Genomic DNA, 20169 nt, shown 5'->3' on the forward strand with positions numbered 1-20169 from the left:
ATGTGGTTCTTTTGAAGCTAACATGCAAAACTTCAGATTTAATAACAACACAAGACATCTGAAGGTGAAAACGATGCTCTGTGCATTAATTGGTGAGTCCATATCTTTTTGCATTTACATCTCCCACTTGCATTTTGATTAGCAATTTCATCTATCAATGTAACACCAAAATTCTCTGTAATCAGTGACATGTTATGTTCTGGAACAGGCTCAATGAGTCCCTGTAGCTGATGAGACATCACTTCAATCCCTTCACCTTGGCTGCTCTAGTGGCGAGCATGCCTTACTGTCACTCAGATTTCCTAAATCTCCTCAGACGGTCAGGCAGCTAGAAATACCACTGGCATATGCTTGACTTCAACTCATTGTCAATACCAAAGTGCCTGGCTGGTTCCCAACAAAAGCCTTACTTCTTTTCTATTATTATTGTCACTGTTATTAATATAATTATATTCATCACTCTTCCAAAGTCCCTTTGGGAGGGGTTTCCTATTCTAAGGAAGAGCAATTCCTAAAAATAACACTCAATAACTATATTTAGTGAGGCATAAGCAGTAAATTAGCATTTGATTGAATTTTTTGTACTAATAATTAACTAAGTATTTTGTAAGGGATTGTCTGTTGTCTACCCAGTTGTGAATTTCTCCTTTCTCGCTTGCTGAAAGATCCTCAGTTTTCAAATACTAGGCAGCTTGAGTTAGGTGGTTGTAGTGGGTGAAGTGGAGCATTGCACCTCTACCCAAAACCTACTGAATGAATCTTGAATACTTTGTGTCAAGCGTAGTAATTCTGTTCTTCTGACCATTTGGCAAGGTCAAATCTCTTTGACATGGCATAAAACTCTTAAGAATCCAGATTCTTCTCATTGTTCCTGTCTTCTTCCACCTGTACACTAGGATTCAGGCACCCAGACCTAACTGTGATTCTCTAAACATGCCTTTATTTTCCATCCTTTCAAATGTCCTAAACCACAATTCCAACTACAAAACTCCTACTCATTCATCAAAGTCCAACTCCAATCAACGAATCTTTGCACAATTTTTGCTGTGGCAGAATTAAAATCTCTATATTTCCATGAGGATTCTATATGCCTCCATTATAGCACTTGTCATAATAAATTCCTATTATTTGCTTATGTGTCTACTCCATGAGAATCTCAGTTACTTGAGAACAAAGATCATGCTTCACATATTTTTGTTCTGAAACCTAGAACAGTGCTTGAAAGATAGTACTGAAATATTTTTCAAATGGTTGACTAAACAGACTGTATAACAGGAAATTATTCCTTAATATCATGCTCCCTCAATGCAGTGCTATCCAGTTCATGATCATTTCATATTCTACATATACTTCTCAATTTTTTTTATTTTGTAGTTTCTAGATATTACTATTTCAAAGGAATTTTTTAGAGAAAGGTATCTAAACATCTTAAGATGTCTTAAGCCATGGATACATTTATAGAAGACATTGAAATGTAGCAATTTAAAATTCTGTTAACTAGGTAATTTAATTAATAAGAACTCCTAAAACTTTGTTGTTAAAGCAATGATTACATGCAATAGCTTAAGAGTATGTCCACTGTTTTATTGTATATTTAATAAGCAGAAGGTTGTTTAAGTTATGGTTACAAAGTTAATCAGTAAAAATGTTAATGATGGTGATGATCACAGTGATAACAAAATTATTACAGCAAGTGGAGCACATTGTATTTTTCAAAGATGGGTGAAACATTATTTCCTATCCTGTAGGGGTTTTTGACCTTTACACTCCTTGCATTGAAAGTGGGGTTTATGTCCTCTGTCTTCAATCAGGGAGGCTTTTAACTGGTTTGTAACCAATAGATTGTGGCAAAAATGACAGTGCATAATTTCAGATATCAAGTGAGAAAAGGAAATACTGTGTGTGCCTATTAACTACAACACTCACTCTTGGATTCCTAAAATGCCATGCAAAAGGTTCAGCAGTCCAGAGAACGGCCATCACGCTGTGAGAGAGCCACACCATACGAGAGGCTAAATGTAGTTCCTTAGTCATCCAGGCCTCCGTGCAGATACCAGACATATGAATGAACAAACTCACATCCTTTCTGAATTTCATAGCATCTGTTAGCATAAGAATTGGGTGGTTGTGTTATGCCAGTAAATGTAGGGTAATTTTTTGCAAAGCAATAATAACTGGAATATAGAGTGTGACAAGGAATAGTTAGGAATTCAACAATCCCACTTCTTCTTAGATGTAAAAGAAGAAGACATTTACCAGCTCTTTTGCAGTTCATTTGGGTCCCCTATAACTGTTAGCCAATGGGATATAGAGGGAAGTATGCCAAACTGAGGTCTGGTTATTGAACTTCCTGTTCAATCCTGTACCATCCCTTCCATTTCTGCAGTGACAGTGGAGGCCAGATTAAAAAGATGACAGTGTCAAAAGATTCGAGATTTCTGAATCACTGAGTCATCATTACTTAACAGAGACCTATCCAGGAAAAGTGGCTAGCATCAGACCAATGCATGGATGATAAATAAACCATCATTGAGCTACTGGGATTTGGGGAGTTGTGTTATAACAGGTAGTGCCTGTTACTCTGATTAATATACATAACAAATTCATTGTATTTTGTTGCTACATTGCAGTTGGCAATACAAAGTCATTAAACACTTGCAATGTGCTAGAAAGTTTGTACAATGCTATACATGGGCTATCCCAACAAAACTCAGATTCACCATATTACTGTTCAGGTATGTTTATTTTCCGTATTTTATAAATGCAAACCCCAAATTGGAAGAGGACTTAATATACTCAGGGTTACAAAGATATTGCAGAAAAGAGGAATTTCCTTGAAGATGGAGCACTGTGAGGCAAACTTAAAGTAAGTTCGTCTTCCAAGACTTAAATTAGCACATCCGTTGGAAGAGGTCAGCCATCTATAAGTGTATTGTTGATACACATTTTTGTTAAATAGGTGCTTTGTATTTATTCCTACACTACTAATTGTAGTAATATAGATTAAATGGAAAAATCCCTGGATTTGTTTATATATTTTTAGTAAACAGACCACTATGGACTGGTTAAAGTGTATTTTACAGCCAGTTTTAAGGGTTAGAAATAATTTTTGTTATTGTATCTTTCTATATTTTATGACTTTAATTAAATTTCTGATTTCTGTTCCAAACACTGCACTATAAGACACAATTTAATCATTAAATTTGTGGATAATTTTGTGATTTTTCAGAGCATATAACACTAAGGGACTGATAATGGGAGCTAATGTACATAAAATATACTTCGGCAAGTTCCAGAAACTACATCCTCAAGGATATTTTTTTCTTCCACAACCGTAAAGCTCATGCATACACTCACGAAGTCTCATCGGGACTGTTCTACAACTGTCATCACCTTTAAAGAGGAATCTTGTCACTTGCATGGGTAAAATGGGGAGCTTTTAAAGACAATTACGTACATCAAACTTTATTGAAGCTGATACTGAGACAAATAGCATCGGTACAGACATGGATGTGCATTTGTAATCACATTACTGACCAGGAAGAACAATACTTAACAGAAAGCCTCGCTACTTTCAAAGCCGTCTTAAACCAAATATCAAGTGAATCCTAATTCTTTGTGAAAATGTTCATCAAGTTAATTTTCTATCGTCCATCACATTTTGTCATATAAAGTATAACAAGTCACATTTTTCTTGCCCTTAATTCTTTGAGGTCCAGTGACTCTACTTCAAACAAATCTGAAATTTGGCAACAAGATCAATCAAAATCAATCACTGTATTTAATTGTAGAAAACCTAACATCTGGTTTTATTTTAAAAATCCTTTTATTTTTCCACATAGCCTACAGTCTCATATAGAGAGACAGAAAACAGACAAATAAACAAGTATAAAGTACATCATTTGCCATGATAAACACTATGTAAACATGAACTTGTATGACAAGATGGAGGACAACTGAAGTGGGAGATGCTGTTTTATAGATTATCCTACATAGCATCTATGCAGTATGTTACACAAGGTAATGGTAGATTCAGTTAAAGATGTCTGCTGTGCAAATTCTTGGAGAAAGCCTATATAAGTGGAAAGACACCAAGGTGTCGGCATGACTGGGGAACTGGAGGAACAGCCAGGAGAGCTGTGTGTCTGAATTTGAAGGAACAAGGAAGAGAGTTGTAGGGCACATATTCAACAAATTGTCCCAACATTGATTCTTGGGATTTATATGTTTATAACTGGTCCATCATCAAAGTCAGTGAAATGGATGCATCCAGCTTTGTAACAACATTGGGCTGTTTCCTCCTCCTGAGGTGGAGGATGATGTCCTGACTAGGTGCCCAAGACCCAGGGTCTCATCCTGAGACTTCCCCATCAGTGTGTGACCTCAGGTGTGTCACCTCACTCACAGGCCTTTCACTGTCACACTCCAGAATAGTTCTCCCTCTGAAACACCATCATGTACTTTACAGGTACTGGAAATATAAAATTCTCCATATCTCTCCTTTTAGTCACACCAGTCTCTTTTCTAAAAGTCATCATTTCAGAAGTAGGGTTTTTCAAATATTTTTTCTCTAGAAGACATATTTAACTTTCCAAAAGTTACTTCTGAAATGTAAGCAAACACCCAAACAACTTATTTGAGGTACATGATAAGTGCACAGTAAGAATTCTGGGGATAAAAATAAAACAAAGAGTAATAAAAACATTAGATTTAATACTTAATACACATTTACTAATTTATTTAATTACTAATACAAGTCTATTTATAATTGATATAAATCATTTAATAATAGCAGAAACAAACAACAAAAAAATCCCTGAAGATTCCACAACTAAACATCTTCCCCATATTATTCTTCTATTCATAAGACGAGCCATTTCCCCTGAAGGTGTTTTCAAGGAGAGACGTCTGGTTTCTTATACTCAGCTACTTTTTGAGACAAAGTCCCCGAGCAGCACTGTGCAGAGTCCTCAGAGTACAGGACTAGTCTGCATAAAGCTCTTTTGCCCATGGCCTCTCCTGCCAGTACAGTGGCTTTGACCCTTTGGTGAAGTGCGCATCTCAGAATGACTTCCAGCGGAACACTTATTTTCCCCAGCGTGAGCAACAAAGATCACTGACCAGAGCTGCTTTGTCACTTAACCAACATTTTTCTCAATGAACACTCCTTTTCACTCTAGTCACCTCTGTTCCCTTAGTCTAAAGTCTCTTCAAATGGTGTACACAGGAGGAAGACCATTCAGTGCGCTGAGAGCATAAAATTTCAGCACTTGCTGACCAGTGCTAGCAGACAGTTCTGTTTTGCCTTACCTTAAACTGTGGTTTCAGAGAAGACAGCAAGAGCCTCACTATGGAATTATTTCCACTAAGGTTTGATTTCAATTTGCATATAAAGCTAAGGGTACTTTACTATGGGTCTTTTATTAAGCTCCCTTAAAAAGCCCACTGGTAACTGGCTTCCCTACAAACTGGTTGTGTCAGTATACAGGAGTCATACCACCTCCAAAAAACCCCCAACAAAACAGTATTTCAACTAAGATTCCCTGGCAAGAGTCCTATGAGAGAACAGTAGAGTGACTAAGATGAATTCAGAAACTCTGCTTAAGTGAAAAGAAGTAAAGTCTTTGTATGTTTAAAAACACACCATGTTTGATACGGTGCCTGAATAGATTCTCCACAGTCAAGAGAGGGTCTGCAAAGGGAGAAGACGGGAAGCTACCATTTGACAGCAGTTAGTCCTACGGAGAGAAAGCGTTCCCTGTGATTGGCAAAACAAGTTTGGTGAGCAACTGTGGTCATGAGTGGCTGGGCACTGCAGGATGTCACCCAGTGGTAGAGGTGATGCATTATGGGCCTCAAGTGGTACACTCAAGGCCCCGAGCCTACAGTGAACATAATTCATCATCCAAATTGGATACTTTTGAGAGCGAAAGGGAGTATAATCCAAATTTACCCTAAGGAAACCAAGATATGTATAGTCACCCTAATTCACTGTAGGTTAAACTTACTTAGCAAATACTTATTTTATTTTACTTTTTTAAAGATATTATTTATTTATTTTTAGAGAGCGAGGAAGGGAGAAAGAGAGGGAGAGAAACATCAATGTGTGGTTGCCTCTTGTGTGCCTCCCACTTGTGGACCTGGCTTGCAATCCAGGCATGTACCCTGATAGGGAATTGAACCAGGGACCGTTTGGTTCACAGGTCCGTGCTCAATCCACTGAGCTACACCAGTCAGGGTACAAATACTTATTTTATGAAAACTCATTCATAACCCAATAATCTTTGTACAAACTGTTATTTCTATATCATATAGAAAAGAAAAAGTAAAACGGTTGAATAAATTTGATGAATTTCAACATCATATAAACCTCAAAAATGGAATTTTAACAAGTATGATAATCAAAGTCTAGACTAAATATTAATTTTTCCTGTTGAATGAGTGATGCAAAATACCAAGGAGAATGTAAACAGTTTCTTGCAACCTTTGGAGCAGAGCGAGTCCTAGTAACTAAAGGACTTTACTTGCAAAGTAGCAGGGCATACACATATTATTTGCAAAGAAAGAAGCACAGAAAGTTTGATATACGAAAGGAGTTAGAAAATTAGATCACCAAATAAAAAGAAGCCCTCAGGTTTGAAAGGAGGATGAAGAACCTCAGGCTAGGAATAGAAAGAATTAGCAAAGAACTTGGAAGAAAAGACTATTCGAATATTCAAGTAATTTGGACAATTGGATTTATAAAGGGAAGCTAATAAAAAGGACGACTGAATCCTTGGAAAAGCCAGTCAAGTGTTTGGTAAAGAGTTGAAACAGAATATCTAAGACAAGGGTCAGGAAACATTTTCTGTGATAGTAAATGTTTTAGGCTTTGCGAGCCATTCAGTCTCTTGCCTTTACTGCACCCTGATATTGTAGCACAAAAAGGCATATGTACATATGAGTGTGGCTATATTCCGAAAGCTAGAATTTCATACAATTCAATTTGTCAGAAGATATTATTCTTCTTATAATTTTTTCCAATGATTTAAAAATTTAAAAACCATTCTTCGCCCATAGGCCATACAAAATAGACGGTAGAGGGAATTTGGTCCACAGGTCATAAGTGGGCTTCATCGAAGGTAATATATATTGATTCACAAAAATAAGAACTAAAAATCAACAAAGGGGTTCCATACATTAGAAATATTTGGCAAGCAGCCAGTAATAAAGAAGAAAGGTGTTAATTTTATAATATTTTAAATGTCAACATTTTCAGTAGCCTGTGAGCACCTTTCTAATCAGTTTTAATGAATATAGTTTGGTAGGAATTTATCTAATTAAAATTACTTATTTTTTAAGGTGTTGGCTGCTGGGTAAAACATTCTTTCAAATGAACCTTATCAATATAATTAACATGCAATTTCAGGTGCAGTTTGATGGGCTTTTACAAATGTGTACACCCATGGAACCACCTTGGATTACTGGTTTACAGAGAAGAGTTTGCTGGCAATTTGTGTGGGACAGCATTAAACCTATAAATCAATTTGGGGATAATTGACACCTTAATAAAATTGAGTCTCTCAGTCCAAGAATATGACAAATCTCTCCAAATATTTGTCTTTTTAATATTTCCTAATAATGTTTTGTAATTTTCAGAGTAAAGATTTTATATGCATTTATTAAATTTATCACTATGTTTATTTTGTTATTTTTCATACTGTGGTATATTGTATTTTTAACTTAAACTTTTTTATTATTTATCTTTATTGATTGATTTTAGAGAGAGAGGAAGGGAGAGAGATAGATGTAGAGTGTGACAGAGAAACAGACAGAGAGAGAGAGACATCTATTTTTTGTTCCACTTATTTGTGTTGCTTCTTGTGTGTGCCTTGACCGGGGATGGAACCCACAACCTTGGCTTATCAGTATGACATTCCAACCAAGTTACTAGGCCAGAGCTTGATATACTGTATTTGTAGTAGATATGTTTTCTAATTGTTACCTGCAACCATACAGATATGTGCATACTTCAAGTTTCATTGTATTTCTCCACCGTATATTTTTATTTTATTAATTTTGCCCTTAGCTCTCTTTTTCTTATTTCTATGACAGCAGGGTTTTTTGCTCTTGTAAATATTTTTTAAGATTTTCAATGTAGTTGATCTTATAATGTGAAAACAGAGACGGTTTTACTTTGTAATCTGTTACACTTCTACTTTTGTTTCTTTATTTACTATACTGGTTAGAACATCCACAACATTCCATTGCATTGGAGTGTGGGCATTCTCATTCTGGTCCTAATTGTAGGGGCAATGTCCTGTCCTTCATTTTTAAGTTCAATGATGGCTGAAAATCATAATTCAATAGTATGTTTTCATATCCCCCTGCAGTGAAGAAACTAACAATATCATGTGCAGTAACAGTATCTATGGCAACACATAAAACAGATTAGAATGCATACCTTTTGATTTAACACAATATTGTTTTTTCCTAGCTCTTCATTTCTGAACTTAATTCCACAGAATTCTAACTGTACACTACTTCTACAGTAGTTAGTGACTGACACCATCAGGGGCTTTTCCGCTACTAGTTTGATTGGAAAGTTTCAGAGAGACAAACAGCACCTCGGTCAAGAAGACATATAAAGCAAAAGGAATTTTTGCAGTCATAAGGAAAAGAAATTATGGAAGATAATGAAAGAATTTCAGAGAAATCATGGCAGTGCACATAACCTAATTTAAGAAAATTGCATGTAATTCCATGAAGGCCATGTCCATTTCTGTAGGGAGGGTAGAGTCAGACACAAAAACATTTTCTGGTGATGTAAGCAGAAGTTTTATATTGAACTATGTTCCAATTCTAGCAACCATGTAAATGACTAACATAAAAAGGGTTCATGTAAAATGAACCATTAGGGAAATTTTAATTATTTTCCTCGGTTTTTTCAAAAATTAATTTACATCAAACGAGATATCTAAAATATGTTGCCATTCCCTGAAATATAAAGTCAGAAAACTAAGAGAAAATCTAAACTCAGTGATGGTTCTGAAAATCTGCACATTTGGCATTGGACAGTGTCTCTGTTATTTTCTATGTGCTTTTGATAAGTCACACATGAAAATTCACAAACAAAATATGCAAAGTCTACATTCCGAATGATACCTCTTGCAGGGTGAGTTTTGCTCACTCTTTTTCTCTTTTTGAGGATATTACAGCCATTCATTCTCTCGAAATCCAAGTAATTTGTCCTTTTTAAATTTCCTCTATTTCTGGTTAAGCACCTTTTACCATAAAAAGATGAGCCATTGAGAGTCTTTCTTGCATGTTTCAAGGGGTCAATACAAAGAAAATGCAGAATTTTAATATTAGCTTAATGTAATGCGTGTGCAAAAGCATAATTTGCATTAAATAATCTATAATTCAGATACTCAATGTTAACAAAGGTAGAACTCCTCTTACATAAACAATATATTGAGAAAAAACATAATTCTTTGTTTAGAAACTCACTCTTCAAGTTATTCTTTTGGCTTTGACTTCGTGTTGCTCCATAAGCATCTGCCTATAGTTTCTATGGTTAACATTGTCCAAGATACAGTATAAGCAAAATAATAGGCAGCTTCAGTGAATATAATAGTATACGTGCAATGGTAATAGCAATAGTATCTATCTTCTTGTAAGAGACTACTATTTATGAAGTACTAAGTAAATTTCTATTAGCTCATTTCGTCAGCATAATAATCCTTTTTTTATTGACTGATTTGAGAGAGAGAGAGAGAGAGAAACTTTGATTTGTTATTCCACTTATTTATGCATTCCTTGGTTGCGTCTAGTATGTGCCCTGATGGGGGACCTAACCCACAACCTTTATGTATTGGGACAATGCTCTAACCAACTGAGCTAGTCTGCCAGGGCCAGCACAATAATCGTTTAAAATAGTTTTAGTCTTTTTAAGATTTTATTTATTTATTTTTAGAGAGAGGGGAAGGGAGGGAGGGAGAGAGGGAGAGAAACATTGATCGATTGCCTCTTGAATGAGCCCAAACAGGGAGGGACCTGGCCTGAAACAGAGGCATGTGCCCCAACCAGGAATTGAACCAGCAATCTTTCGGTTTGCTGAATGACACCCAAACCACTGAGCCATACCAAGTTTATTTTACAAAGGGGGAAACAGGCTCAGTAAGATATGTTACTTGCTTTAGTGTTAACCATTATATTATATGGACTCCTAATAACTGTAAAATTTACATGTAGATATGAAACACCACATGGATAAAAATATTTAATATTCCCTACGCTACAACCTCATTTTCCACCCACTGAATCCAGTGGAGAATAGTAATATTAAATGTCAAATTATTCATCTTAGTACTTTTTAAAGTATTTTTTATTCATTATACTACTAAAGTTTTCCCAACTTTTCCCCCTTTATCCCCCCTCCACAGTGTACCCCCAACCCTCCAGCATTCCCTCCCCCTTAGTTCATGTCCATGAGTTGTACATATAAGTTCTTTGAGTTCTCTGTTTCCTATGCCATTTTTTACTTCTCTCCATCTATTTAATGCCTACCAACCATGCTGCTTCTTTCCTGTACCTTTTCCCCCGCTATTCCTCCCTTCCCCCTCCACACTGAAATCCCTCCATGTGATGTCCATTTCTCTGATTCTGTTCCTGTTCTAGTTATTTGCTTAGCTTTTGTTTTCATCATTTTTCTTTTCTTTTAGGTTCATTTGTTGATAGTTGTGAGTTTGTTGTCATTTTATTGTTCATATTTTTTATCTTCTTTTTCTTAGATAAGTCCCTTTAACATTTCATATAATAAGGGCTTGGTGGTGATGAACTCCTTTAACTTGACCTTATCTGGGAAGTACTTTATCTGCTCTTCTGTTCTAAATGAAAGCTTTGCTAGATAGATTAATCTTGGATGTAGGACCTTGCCTTTCATGACTTGGAATACTTCTTTCCAGCCCCTTCTTGCCTGCAAGGTTTGTTTTGAGAAATCAGCTGATAGTCTAATGGGAACTCCTTTATAGGTAACTGTCTCATTTTCTCTTCCTGCATTTAGTATTCTCTCTTTGTCTTTAATCTTGGGTAACTTAATGATGATGTGCCTTGGTGTGTTCCTCTTTGGGTCCAAATTCTTTGGGACTCTAGGCTTCCTGGACTTCCTGGAAGTCTATTTCCTTCATTAGATTGGGGAAGTTTTCCTTCATTATTTGTTCAGAAAAGTTTTCAGTTTCTTGCTCTTGTTCTTCTCCTTCTGGAACCCTTACAATTTGAATATTGGAATGTTTTAGGCTGTCCCAGAGGTTTGTAAGTCTCTCTTCACTTTTCTGAATTCTTGTTTCTTCATTCTGTTCCAGTTGGTTGTTTATTTTTCCCTTTCTTTCCAAATTGTTGCTTTGAGTCCTGGTTTCCTTCCTGTCACTGTTGGTTCCCTGAATATTTTGCTTTATTTCATTCTGGGTATCTTTTAGTTGTTTTTTTCATTTTTCAACCAAGCTCAATCAGTTCTGTGAGCATTTTGAGTTCCAGGGCTTTAAATTCTCCATCAGCTAGGTTGGCTATCTCCTCATCACTTAGCTCTTTTTCTGAAGTTTTGCTCTGTTTTTCATTTGGACCATATTTCTTTGTCTCAGCACACCAGTTAAGTCATAAGGGGGTGGGTCCTAGGTATTCACACAGGCCGGGCAACCCTCTTTGCAGCACTGTGGTGGCTCTGCCTGTCCGTGAGGTGCAGGGGAGGGAACAGTGCAGCTCATCTGCTCTTCTCTAGCCCACTTTTCAATGAATACTTGTGTAAGACTGGGAGTTTCTCCCACCACCGCAACCTCCATAGTCCACAGTCAGCCCTGAGTTTCAGTTCAGCTCAGTTTCCCGTTCAGCCAGCCCCACCCATGCAGTCTGCCACCTGACCATGGGTTCTTGCTGGTCTGGTTGTTCTGGTTGATTTTTGTTTGTAATTCCTTGGTTGTCAGAGTTCTATGCAGTTTGATTTTCTGGCATTTCTGGTTGTTTATTGATTTTAGATTGGTTGTTATCCTTCTTTTGGTTGTGCGAGGAAATGAAGGGTTTCTACCCATGCTTCCATCTTGGCTGGAACTTCTTATTTTAGAACTTTAAAAAAATTACCTGAACAATTGCTAAAATAACTATTCAACTAAATAAATATCAAAGGCAGATATAATCACATTTTATAACATTACCTATAAAATACCAGGTTCTGATTATAAGTGAGTGTTTTATTGTCTCAAGGGCACTGAAGAGCATTCATGAAAATTCAGACATGGGATAGGATGTTGCAGCACTCACAGACGTCTTCAAGATCATAGCCTACCCTTCCCTGAAGTTGCATAATTATAAATATGTTGCCTTAATGTTGATACTCCTCAGATCCCCTCCTCAAATGCTTTTCATTTCTAAGGTCAGGATATTGGTCAGCATTAAATCTGATCTTAAAAAGAGATGGTTATACTGGATCAATTTTACCTTCTATGATAAAGGGACAGTCCCCAAAGAGGGAAAAAGTGATTTTCTTTTTTTAATATATTTTATTGATTATGCTATTACAGTGGTCCCATCCCCCCCTCCCCCTTTATTATCCTCTGCCCTGCATTCTACCTCCCACCTGAATTCCCCTCCTTAGTTCATGTCCATGGGTGGTGCACCTGAGTTAGACTTCTATTCTCATCCTCTAATTCAATTAGCAATTATGTAGAGTTGTATGAGTCATCCTTTACTGAATTCCTGTAGAGTTTCTGTTGAGATTCCCTTAGAGGGTCATAAATTTGTCTCACAAAATTTATGCATTCCCTTTCCAACCATTCTTCCAGTGTATAAAGTACACCCCTGTTTTTGGCCCAAACTTTCAGGAAAAAAATCTTTCATTTTAATTTTTTAATTCAATTTTGTATTTATTTATATTTAGAAATAAAAACTGATTATTGTATCCCAGGATATTATTTTGCATACAGATATTGTTATTGCTTCCTAGAGTTGTACTTTAATGTATAAGCATAAATAAAAGAATTAAAAACATTTATATAGATATGGAATTAGCACTACCCATATGTAATGCATATCCTTATTTTTCCCTCAAAAACTTGGGTGAAATAGTGTGCATTATGCATGGCAAAATATGGCACTTCGGGATATGATCTCAGCTGGACAGAATGTGAGATTCTAAGTTCTGTTGATATTAGTGCCCTTAACTGGAGCTATCTAGCCGAGATCCCAGTCAGATGAAGGGCTAGTGTAGTATAACATTTTTATTGGTAATCTAGATGAAGGAACTAAAATTATAATATCATGTTTCTAACTGATGCTAATTTAGGTATGTTCAATAATCAAATTCAATAGCAACCTGATAAATTATATGAGAATCATTTAGAAATACAATGAAGTTTAATTGGGTTACAATTTAGGACCAAGAACAAACACATCAAATCAAAATGGATAAGAAATATACCTGCAAAAACGGGGGAAAATATAGAAATAAAAGAAAGTCAACGTCCACCCCACACACTCATGGTGTTTAAGAGGGAAAGCAGGCTAACAGCAGCTGACTGTATTGATTGCAGTAACATAAAGAACAAGTGTTCCTCTTTACTTAGCAGGTCCTGAAAATATTATACTTTTTGATAGTTTCATTTGAGAAGTTTGTTGAAAAATTAAGTAAGGACTAGCAAAGAAGACAAATACTAAATTATTCTTATGAGGAAGTGCTAATAGAAATGGAAGTATTTAACTTAAAAAAGATTTGACTACAAAGAAAAATCATTGTCCTCTAAGGCTATTAACAATTACAAGAAATTGTTATTCTGTCCTACAGAGGACTGCTGAATGTGAGGGATATATAGAAATAATGGCAAAATAACTTGATTCACTGTAAGTAAGCTATCTTGATAATAAGGAAATTTTAAAATAATGGAACATCCAAATGGGAAATATTTATAAAACATTTTTCTGTATTCCTTTTTCAGGAAAAAAAATGCATTTCTAACACTGGTTCACTTATGCTATTTCATTTCTCAGATATCCACACAGGTTACTGGAAATGTAGGGGTGTCTTTTTCACCCTTTCAGTGTTTATGTTCTAGTTCTTCCTATCGTCCCAACCTTGGGTTATTACTAGTCCACTAGTGCACACAGATAAGGTATAGAGACCTTTGTTGGAAGAATGTATTTGGTAAAGGAACTTTGCAGTTCAGATATAGCACTGGCACACAGCCACACTTCCCAATCACGTATGAACAAATACTTCCAGGCTGCTCACAAATACATATCCTGAGGTTTCTCTCTTCTGTTTATAATTGGCTTGATTTCAGGTTTTCTCAAGCCCTGAAGCACTAGATCCTATATCTTGACACCTCTACTTTTTCTCTACAATTTTTCTTTAAGCCTGCCAGGCTCCTTGACTTTTGTTGACCCCTTTTCTTACAAGGTCCTTAAATGACTCCATTTTTACAGACTGCTCAGTGTAACCTACTATGGCATTCAGGCCCATTGCATACTATCGATGATCCTCCTATAGCTCCACAGCACTTCTAGTTCCATCTTGTAGTCCTAAGAACAGTCAAATCCACAGGCTTTCAAACTTAACTCTACTCATAATTAATTTCACTCTCCAGTGTTACACTAAATCTTCTTACGGCAAGCATCTGCCACCCTCTCTGAAGGTTGTATATTTGGGCCACATGGGCTTGATTGGCTGAGGCAGGAGGCTCTGGTAACACCTCTGAAGAGGAATAGCCTTTAACCAAGAATGAACAGGTAGATAAACTGGATTTTGTGAGATAATTCTGAGGAGTGCTCCACAGTAACCCCCACCCAAGTTGGCCAGCAGTATCAAGCCCCAGTTGCCTATAGTGACTCATAAATACACGTTATCAGTTTCCTTTTCTTTCCTGCCTCACATTTTCTGTCTCACTTTTTCCTAAGTAGACTAATGGTAACACACATCTTTATGACAGTGTCTACTTCCAGGTAAACCTATCCTAAGATAAGGTATCTCTATATAATTACCTGTACATTTTCCAAAGAATGTCCCTTGTTTTTTAAATAACATTGAAACAAGAGTGCACATTAACATTTGAGTAAAACCAAAAAATCCTGGTCTCTGTAGATGTGCTGTGCCCACAACCAGTGGCTCACCCTTGGGAAGCAAACTTATCCTTGGGAAGATGACACATATTCCCTCAAAGAGACAAATCCCAGACTGAGGCAGTTGCTCCTGGCAGCTGGAAGTGACATTTGTTACAGAACACTGTGATTCTCAATACAATATGAGAAAGATTGGCCATAGAAATAACTTGTTGTGAAGACCTTTTCCTACTAATTTCAGTACAGTGATCAGAAAAATCCTTTACTTTCTTTCCAAGAAAAGAAAGGAAATCACTTTATGTATTTTTCTTTGGCTGCTGATCATGCTGTGTGACAGCTCAACAAATTCTGCATACAACGAATCTTATTTCTGCACGCAGGGCAGTTAAAGGTGCTCATTTACATAAATTATAACCAAATACACAAGTAAAAGTATTGTTTGTGACAGTAGATCTGACTTTGGGGATGCATATGAATTTCTAAACTTCTAATGGATTTCAACATTGACATTATGGCAGAGAAATAAAACATTTCTTGTAACCATTCCAGGTATTCTAGATGGTAAAGAGTGTCGCAATAATTCAATGGAAGGTAAAGTGAACTTACCCGAATCATCATGACTGAACATCTGATATCATGAATTGTGTCATAGATCTTCTTTGAGATGTCCACAAATTGATTATCGTCAAACACATCCAAAGAGTTTTTATTTAGGGCTTCCAAGGCGACATTCACTTGTGTTACAAACTCAGGAATTGCTGTTAAAATTGGTAAGAAAGAGAAGATTGTCCTGTTTATATTTTCTGATTTCTGGACTTCCCAGGAAATTGAGAATCATATTTTAAACAAATATTTGATTAATAGAATTTTAATTATATTTTTAATATAGAGAAACAAAACATTCTGACGGGATAATCTTTAATCTCTGAAAAGTAAAAGGAATGACAAAAGAGACATTTTTATGGAAGTATTTTAAAAGATTATATTTCTCCTTTATATCATTTTTGTTTTCAACCACACCTGGAACCATATAATAATTTCTTATCCTATCCAGCATGAGCCCCAAGAAGTTCCAAAAAGAACTGATATGGATAACAGTTGAAGTTGTAAATATAAACATATTTAAAGAAACATATCATGGAAGTTGCTAAATAAAAGAAAATTTAATTAAAGGTACTAATTATGTGTAATAGAAATAATAAAAATACTATACACTTTCTTTGGTTAAATACTTTATTAAAATACAATCAAATAAATTATTAATTTTATATGCATAATGTTTCTAAAATAACACAACTTTGAATGAGTGTAGGGATGCATATATCAGTAAGGCCAATCTACAATTGTCTTTTTAAATTAAGATTTCAATAGAGAACCAAGATGGCGGCGTAGGTAGACACACTGCGCCTCCTCGCACAACCAGAACTGACAGAGAATCGAACAGCAAGGGGGACCAACACCAAGAAAATAGAAAATAACCATTCATCCAGACTGGTAGGAGGTGCGGAGACGGGCACCGGGGTGGAGAGGACTCGCGTGGCTGTGGCGGGACTGAGACTGGCGGAGTGTGGGACAAATGGCGCAGGCAGTCCGAGCACTAGCAGACCCTGCGGTCCCACATTTGCACAGATAAACCCAGAGGGCCGGACTCGGAGTGGCGGAGAACGGGGCAGGCAGAGCAGCGGGTAGCACCCCGCGGCACCACATTCGCCCACAGGTAAACCGGATGAACGGCGGGGAGCAAAGCAGACTTCGCAACCCAGGGCTCCAGCTCAGGGAAATAAAGCCTCAAACCTCTGATTGAAAACGCCCGTGGGGGTTGGGGCGACAGCGGGAGAGACTCCCAGCCTCACAGGAGAGGTCATTGGAGAGACCCACAGGGGCCGAGAATGTGCACAGGCCCACTTACTCGGGAACCAGCACCAGAGTGGCCCAGTTTGATTGTGGGTAGCGGAGTGAAAGATTGAAAGCCGGAGGAGAGTGAGGCGGGCGCCATTGCTCCCGCTCGGCCCCTCCCCCACGTATAGCGTCACAGCGCAGCGGACCAGCATTACCCCACCCCGGTGAACACCTAGGGCTCCGCCCCTTAAAGTAACAGACGCGCCAAGACAAACAAACAAAAAAAAATGGCCCAAATGACAGAACACTTCAAAGCTCCAGAAAAAATACAACTAAGCGACGAAGAGATAGCCAACCTATCGGATGCACAGTTCAAAGCACTGGTTATCAATATGCTCACAGACTTGGTTGAATCTATTCGAAAAACAGATGAAAAAATGAAGCCTATGCTAAGAGAAACAAAGGAAAATGTACAGGGAACCAATAGTGATGAGAAGGAAACTGGGACTCAAATCAATGGTGTGGACCAGAAGGAAGAAACAAACATCCAACCAGAAAAGAATGAAGAAACAAGAACTTGGAAAAATGAGGAGAGGCTTAGGAACCTCCCGGACGCCTTGAAACGTTCCAACATCCGAATTATAGGGGTGCCAGAAGGAGAAGAGGAAGAACAAAAACTTGAAAACTTATTTGAACAAATAATGAAGGAGAACTTCCCTAATCTGGCAAAGGAAATAGACTTCTGGGAAGTCCAGGAAGCTCAGAGAGTCCCAAAGAAGTTGGACCCAAGGAGGAACATGCCAAGGCACATCATAATTACATTACCCAAGATTAAACGCAAGGACCTACATCCAAGATTACTGTATCCAGCAAAGCTATCACTTAGAATGGAAGGGAAGATAAAGTGCTTCTCAGATAAGGTCAAGTTAAAGAAGCTCATCATCACCAAGCCCTTATTATATGAAATGTTAAAGGGAGTTACCTAAGAAAAATAAGATCAAAAATTGGAACAGTAAAAATGACAGCAAACTCACAGTTATTAACGGCCACACATAAAACAAAAACGAGAGCAAACTAGGCAAACAACTAGAACATGAGGGTTGTCATTAAGGGAGTGGGAGGGGGAGAGAGGGGTAAAGGTACAGAGAATAAGTAGCATAGATGATAGGTGGAAAATAGACAGGGGGAGGGTAAAAATAGTTTAGGAAATGTAGAAGCCAAAGAACTTATAAGTATGACCTATGGACATGAACTATAGGGGGGGAATGTGGGAGGGAGGGGGGTGGGCAGGATGGAGTGGAGTGGGGGGGGAATGGGACAACTGTAATAGCATAATCAATAAATATATTAAAAAAAGAAAAAAAAATTAAGATTTCAAAATAGTCTCAATTTAAAAATCTTCTCCAAGCTTACTTTTAAGGTTAATGATAATAACATTCATAGACTCTCCACTAGATTTAAGTCACCTTTCTAAGATTAAATCTTAAAATAACCGAAGTATTAATCTGGGCTTAAGAGTTGAACAACAAAGACAAAGGGAACTCAATGATCCTGCCCAGGATCATTCTGCCAATATACAGCACAACACAGGTTAAACTCACACTGCCAGAACACAGAGTCCACATTCAACTATTATACTATATCATAATATACTGAAGAAACCTCTGCCCCGTGTGAAGGTGGATAAAAACACATGAAAGCAGTAATTCTAAACTTAAAGATAGAATTATTTTATCTGGTACAAAATATTAATAAATATTAGTTTTTGGTCCAGAAGATGGTAGCAAGATGGGTGGGAGCTGAACTCACTTGCTCATGCACTCAACTGGGACTCCTAGCTGATCTTTTGAGGAACAGAGTGGCCAGCAGGAAGAGACACACAGCTGGCCACATACCCTGGCTGGAATTGTGGTCAGCAGCTGATACAGTAACAGAGAAATTGGGGAGCCAGGTGACACCTGGAGATGGGAGAAGAGAAGGGCCACAACTGGCTGTGACCCAGATACTCTCTGGACTGGTCAGAGAGTTGGTCTGTGTGGAAAGCTGGGTGCTTGTTAGGAATGGCCTGCCACAAATAAGGGGAATTCACTCAAAAAAGACTCTCAGCCCCTGTGCAAGAACCTCTAGCTCACAGTAGCAGGGCCCAGAGAAGAAGGAAGGGGCACAGTTTGTTCCCACGAAGGGCACCTCATGGGCTGATCAGAGGGGGTCAGCAGGGGCTCAGAGAGGTAGCAGCACCCACAGAGACTTAATTCAATGGGGGGAACTTAACTACCCTGAAGGGACATTGAGCATGCACAGGCACAGGCCAACACAGAGGGAGAAGGAGGGATAAGATTTGGTCCCACTCCATGCACCTCATGGACTAATCAAAGGTTTACTCAATGAGGTGGATTAGAGGCAGCAGCCTGCTGCATAAATGCAGTGGACAGTGTGCACCATACAACGATCTGAGGGCGTGGGCCTGAAACTGATCACTCGTGAATATTATTATAGCCCAGACCGAGCCCCATCCTTAAAGAACCACTGGAAAGGGAAAATAAATTGGAGCCCAGCCCTCCTGCCTCCCCCTCCAACCCCTGCAGCAAGCAGGAAGAAGAGCAAAACCAGCTTGGCAGGTCTAAAGTCAGCTGGAGGGTTTTTTTTTTCAAGTTTAAGACAAAAAGACCTAGAGCTGTGAGAATACCAAAGACAGATCCTGACGCCAACACAGGAGACAAATTTCACTAGAACTTGCATTTTATTTTTATTTGTATTATTATTTTTTTTATTTATCTTCTCTCCATTTAGCTTTTTTTTGGTCCTGTTTGTTTGAGTTCATTGTTTGGTTTTCTTTACTATTCCTTTCATAGTGCACTTTAATTTTTCTTCTTTCACTTTACTCATATTCTAATAACAAACTACTCCTTTTTAAAAATTTTTATTCAATTAGAGTTGTCTGCATTTTCTCCCCATGCTTCCACCCCACTCCATCCAAACCCATCTCCCTCCCCCGCCTCCACCCTCCTGCTTGCTTTTGTCCATGTGTCCTTTATAGTAGTTCCTGTAAATCCCTCTCCCCACTATCCCCTCTCCACTCCCCTCTGGCTATTTTTAGATTGTTCTTAACTTCGATTTATGTGGTTATATTTTGTTTGCTTTTTTCTTTTGTTGATTATGTTCCAGTTAAAGGTGAGATCATATGGTATTTGTCCCTCACTGCCTGGCTTATTTCACTTAGCATAACGCTCTCCAGTTCCATGCTGTTGC

General features: G+C 37.7%; 1 protein-coding gene across 2 annotated transcripts in view; it reads right to left on the bottom strand.

Moving 5' to 3' along the window:
- CTNNA3 (catenin alpha 3) overlaps positions 1 to 20169 on the bottom strand; it is a 1492024-nt gene that overhangs the window by 284239 nt on the left and 1187616 nt on the right. For both annotated transcript variants that reach the window (XM_053922528.1, XM_024561168.3), the window contains one exon: positions 15688 to 15839. In XM_053922528.1, the coding sequence (XP_053778503.1) occupies positions 15688 to 15839 (152 nt within the window). The remainder of the gene's footprint in view (positions 1 to 15687; positions 15840 to 20169) is intronic.

The sequence above is a fragment of the Desmodus rotundus genome, chromosome 4, assembly GCF_022682495.2.
Source record: "Desmodus rotundus isolate HL8 chromosome 4, HLdesRot8A.1, whole genome shotgun sequence".
In the NCBI taxonomy this organism is placed as follows: domain Eukaryota; kingdom Metazoa; phylum Chordata; class Mammalia; order Chiroptera; family Phyllostomidae; genus Desmodus; species Desmodus rotundus.